This window comes from Sinohyriopsis cumingii, chromosome 1, assembly GCF_028554795.1.
Source record: "Sinohyriopsis cumingii isolate HCF-2022 chromosome 1, ASM2855479v2, whole genome shotgun sequence".
Classification (NCBI taxonomy): Eukaryota; Metazoa; Mollusca; class Bivalvia; order Unionida; family Unionidae; genus Sinohyriopsis; species Sinohyriopsis cumingii.
Window position 1 is genome coordinate 12,018,601 of NC_142961.1, and position 3,133 is coordinate 12,021,733.

The following is a 3,133-nucleotide window of genomic DNA, read 5'->3' on the forward strand; positions in this document are numbered from 1 at the left end:
CTTTACAAGCTTCATAAAATAAGGTCTTCACAGTACACCACAATTTAATATGTACTTAGCTCTGTGTATGTGTGTGTGTCTATATACATGGAGTGTGACAGTTTCTTAACACTGAGGGAATAACCGCTAGTGCCTTATGCAAGTTTCCATGACTTGCTCCTAGTCCATAAATGAGTGTGATTTCTTTTATAAATCCATTTTTTTTCAACTTGATGATCCGAAAAAGTAAAGTTCCTTTTCTTAGTCCTCTTTAAACTTTCACATTTGTATTAAATGTGTAAATAAGTTTGTAATTAAGAAATACACAGTCACTGTTTCTATATATATATATATATATATATATATATATATATATATATATATATATATATATATATATATATATATATATATATATATATATATATATATATATATATATGTTTTCAAATGTGCAGAAGGTATTACCGTATCGCAAGCGCATTATAGAAACATAATGAAATTAAATCTGTATCACGCTTGTCAAAATCTCTCTCTCTCTCTCTCTCTCTCTCTCTCCAAGCTACAGATGCTTATTTAATCACAAAGAAATTTAGAAATGCAAGCGTTTAAAATGTCGATTTACATTTTTCTGTCTCAGGTACACTGATATATCAACCTAACCTCGAAATATTTCATAATGGAATAACTGTAAGTAAAATATATACTACATATTTGGTCTGATCCTAGCCTTAGTCTCCGCCTGGTGGATGGAAAGTACTGCATTCTTGAGGCAGCGAAAGTTAGCACAGGTGTTGTTTTTTGTTTCTGAAACAAACCCCAATAAATAACCTGCAATGAGAATAATTTTCCACTGTAAGGGCTGCTTGTGTGATGTTCTTGTTCCTAAGAGTAAACATCGTACAACGCAGCAGAAAGTATGTTTTAATGAACAGTGATCATTAGCAGCGAAATCCCAAATATGCACATACAGACTCTTCTGTTGTTTTTAACTAAATCGTACATGACCTATCACATTCTGTCTTTCTGAAACGCGGTAGATCTCCGCAATGCACTTCAGTGGTTGTCAATTTCGTAGTAGATCAAAAGCATCAGTTGCTACGCTCATTCAGAGCAATAGTAAAAATACATGTGGAATTGACATTTTTTTAAAATATATCTTTTAAAATCTGTTTCTGGTGATATTCTAATAAGTGACATTGCAGTTTAATATGTGAACATCAGCAATCCCAATCATTGAATTCTTGAAGAGATTAAAAAAAAGCACAGCGTTTGATTGATTGGTTCAAAAAGCATTCACGGAGTAATATTTTGTAACACGGATTAGTATATCGATTAATAATAATTAGCGATAATCAAACAGTCAAAACTCGACTACCCACTAGAATAATATGTATTTAGATTGAATATGAAAGTATAGAAAAAGAAATTTGGTAGTGAAAGATGTTTATTTCAGATAAAACAATAATCTGCAGTATAGTATCTCTGGTACTGATTACTACAGCAAAAACCAGTTAATGTGTTTCTTCATGACCTTAGTCCAAGAGGCAAAAGGAAAATGAACGTGAATCCTCCTTGAGCAGCAAGAAAAGCGATGAAAAAGAAAATGTCGAGAAGTCTTCCAACGGTGGCCCAGTCAACATTGAGTTCTGTATTGTCTTCATTAGGGGATGATTTCTTGCACCTTCTACAAATGGTGCATTGAATGATCTGCACAAATGTTTTCAAAAAGCCAGGTACAGCATCGCCTCTTTTTGCGCTTTGGTACAGTCTCAAGGTCATGATATTAATTATACATACTGCTGAGCTAAACATCATCATTACTATAATATAGTAACACAGCAGTGACATGGGTGAAGAGGACTCTGGGAGAAACTGCATCACGGTCTGAAGAAGAACGACAAACGCCAGGAAACACGTGATGGAGAACCCGACTCGCTCGTTGGAAGCTGCTGGAAGTAAGAATACGAAACCAGTCACGGCTGAAAGAAGAAGTATGGGCATTACTAAATTTATAGTAAAATACATATATTGTCGTTGTATCGTTATTGTAAAATTTGCATAATAGTTTTCCCCAGATATGTAAGTTTCTGCATTGGTTTCGACTAGTGACCATGCACTGTTAAGGTCATATTGAGATGTGTCAATAGTCGAGCTGGACAAATTAAAAGTTAACTGTTGGGAGTTGTAATTCCAAGGTGTGAAGATAAACGAACATGTCTGCCGATCGAACGGATAATATGTCACATCCGGGTCACACGCTGCCTTTAGGATAACTCTAGGGTTCCATTCCACAAATCCAGTATAAAGGTTATACCTAGGGCGGTAAGTTGCACTTCCAACTTTTTCAACAGTGTCTATAGCATTGACAAGAACAAGGCTAGGGGTCCATACAGCATCAAAAGGCACGACATAAATGGCCACTGTGCTTGTATCCACGTTTGAAGTGTCACGTTCATTATACCAGGACATTTGGAGGCTTCCTACTATTTCAATCTGTCCAGCGACGGCGTCAAAGCCACTTAAAGCGTAAATTTTCATACCCATGGTAACTTCCAGAGCCTGCGTCTGATCATATATGGGTATGACGGTTATTGCAGATGTTCCAGTGTCATATGATTCAAAATATGAGAATATCTCTCCGTAGTTATGTCTCACTCCAAAATATTCTACTGAATCAACGATAAGAAACCTCAAATACAACACTACAATATAGAAACAATTCATAGTTTCTGTTTCTTTGTACGCTTGTCTTGCGAGAAAATATACAAACTTCTTTCTGTGAAGCGAATTGCACCTCAGCTTTGGTAAGTCTGTATTGGTTTACTTTAAGTCGTTCCTCTACCTTCTAAATTTGATTGATTGGGCAAGGGATCAATGGTCCTTTTCTTAGTAGAGCGATTGTGCTACCTATCTAAAAACGGTATCATTATTATTATAATTTGTTACCAGTCACCATTGTTATTATAATTTGTATTCAGTCAGCATTGTTGTTAGTATTGTTGTAGTTGCATTGTTATTTCTGTAAAATGTATAAACAAATAACTGGATCTATCTGGTGAGATCCCTGTCTTATTGGCAATACGATTATGGCCTTGATATTGTATATATGCCATCTATAGAAAAATATAAGATTATCGATAACACATGGAGA

The 3,133-nt window shown here is 35.1% G+C and overlaps 1 protein-coding gene across 1 annotated transcript; it reads right to left on the reverse strand.

Moving 5' to 3' along the window:
* Nucleotides 1-1,506: 1,506 nt before the first annotated feature.
* Nucleotides 1,507-2,706, reverse strand: LOC149806418 (acetylcholine receptor subunit alpha-like). The gene has a single exon (XM_089978360.1). The coding sequence runs from the start codon at nucleotides 2,704-2,706 to the stop codon at nucleotides 1,507-1,509; it is 1,200 nt and encodes a 399-aa protein (XP_089834486.1).
* Nucleotides 2,707-3,133: the final 427 nt, after the last annotated feature.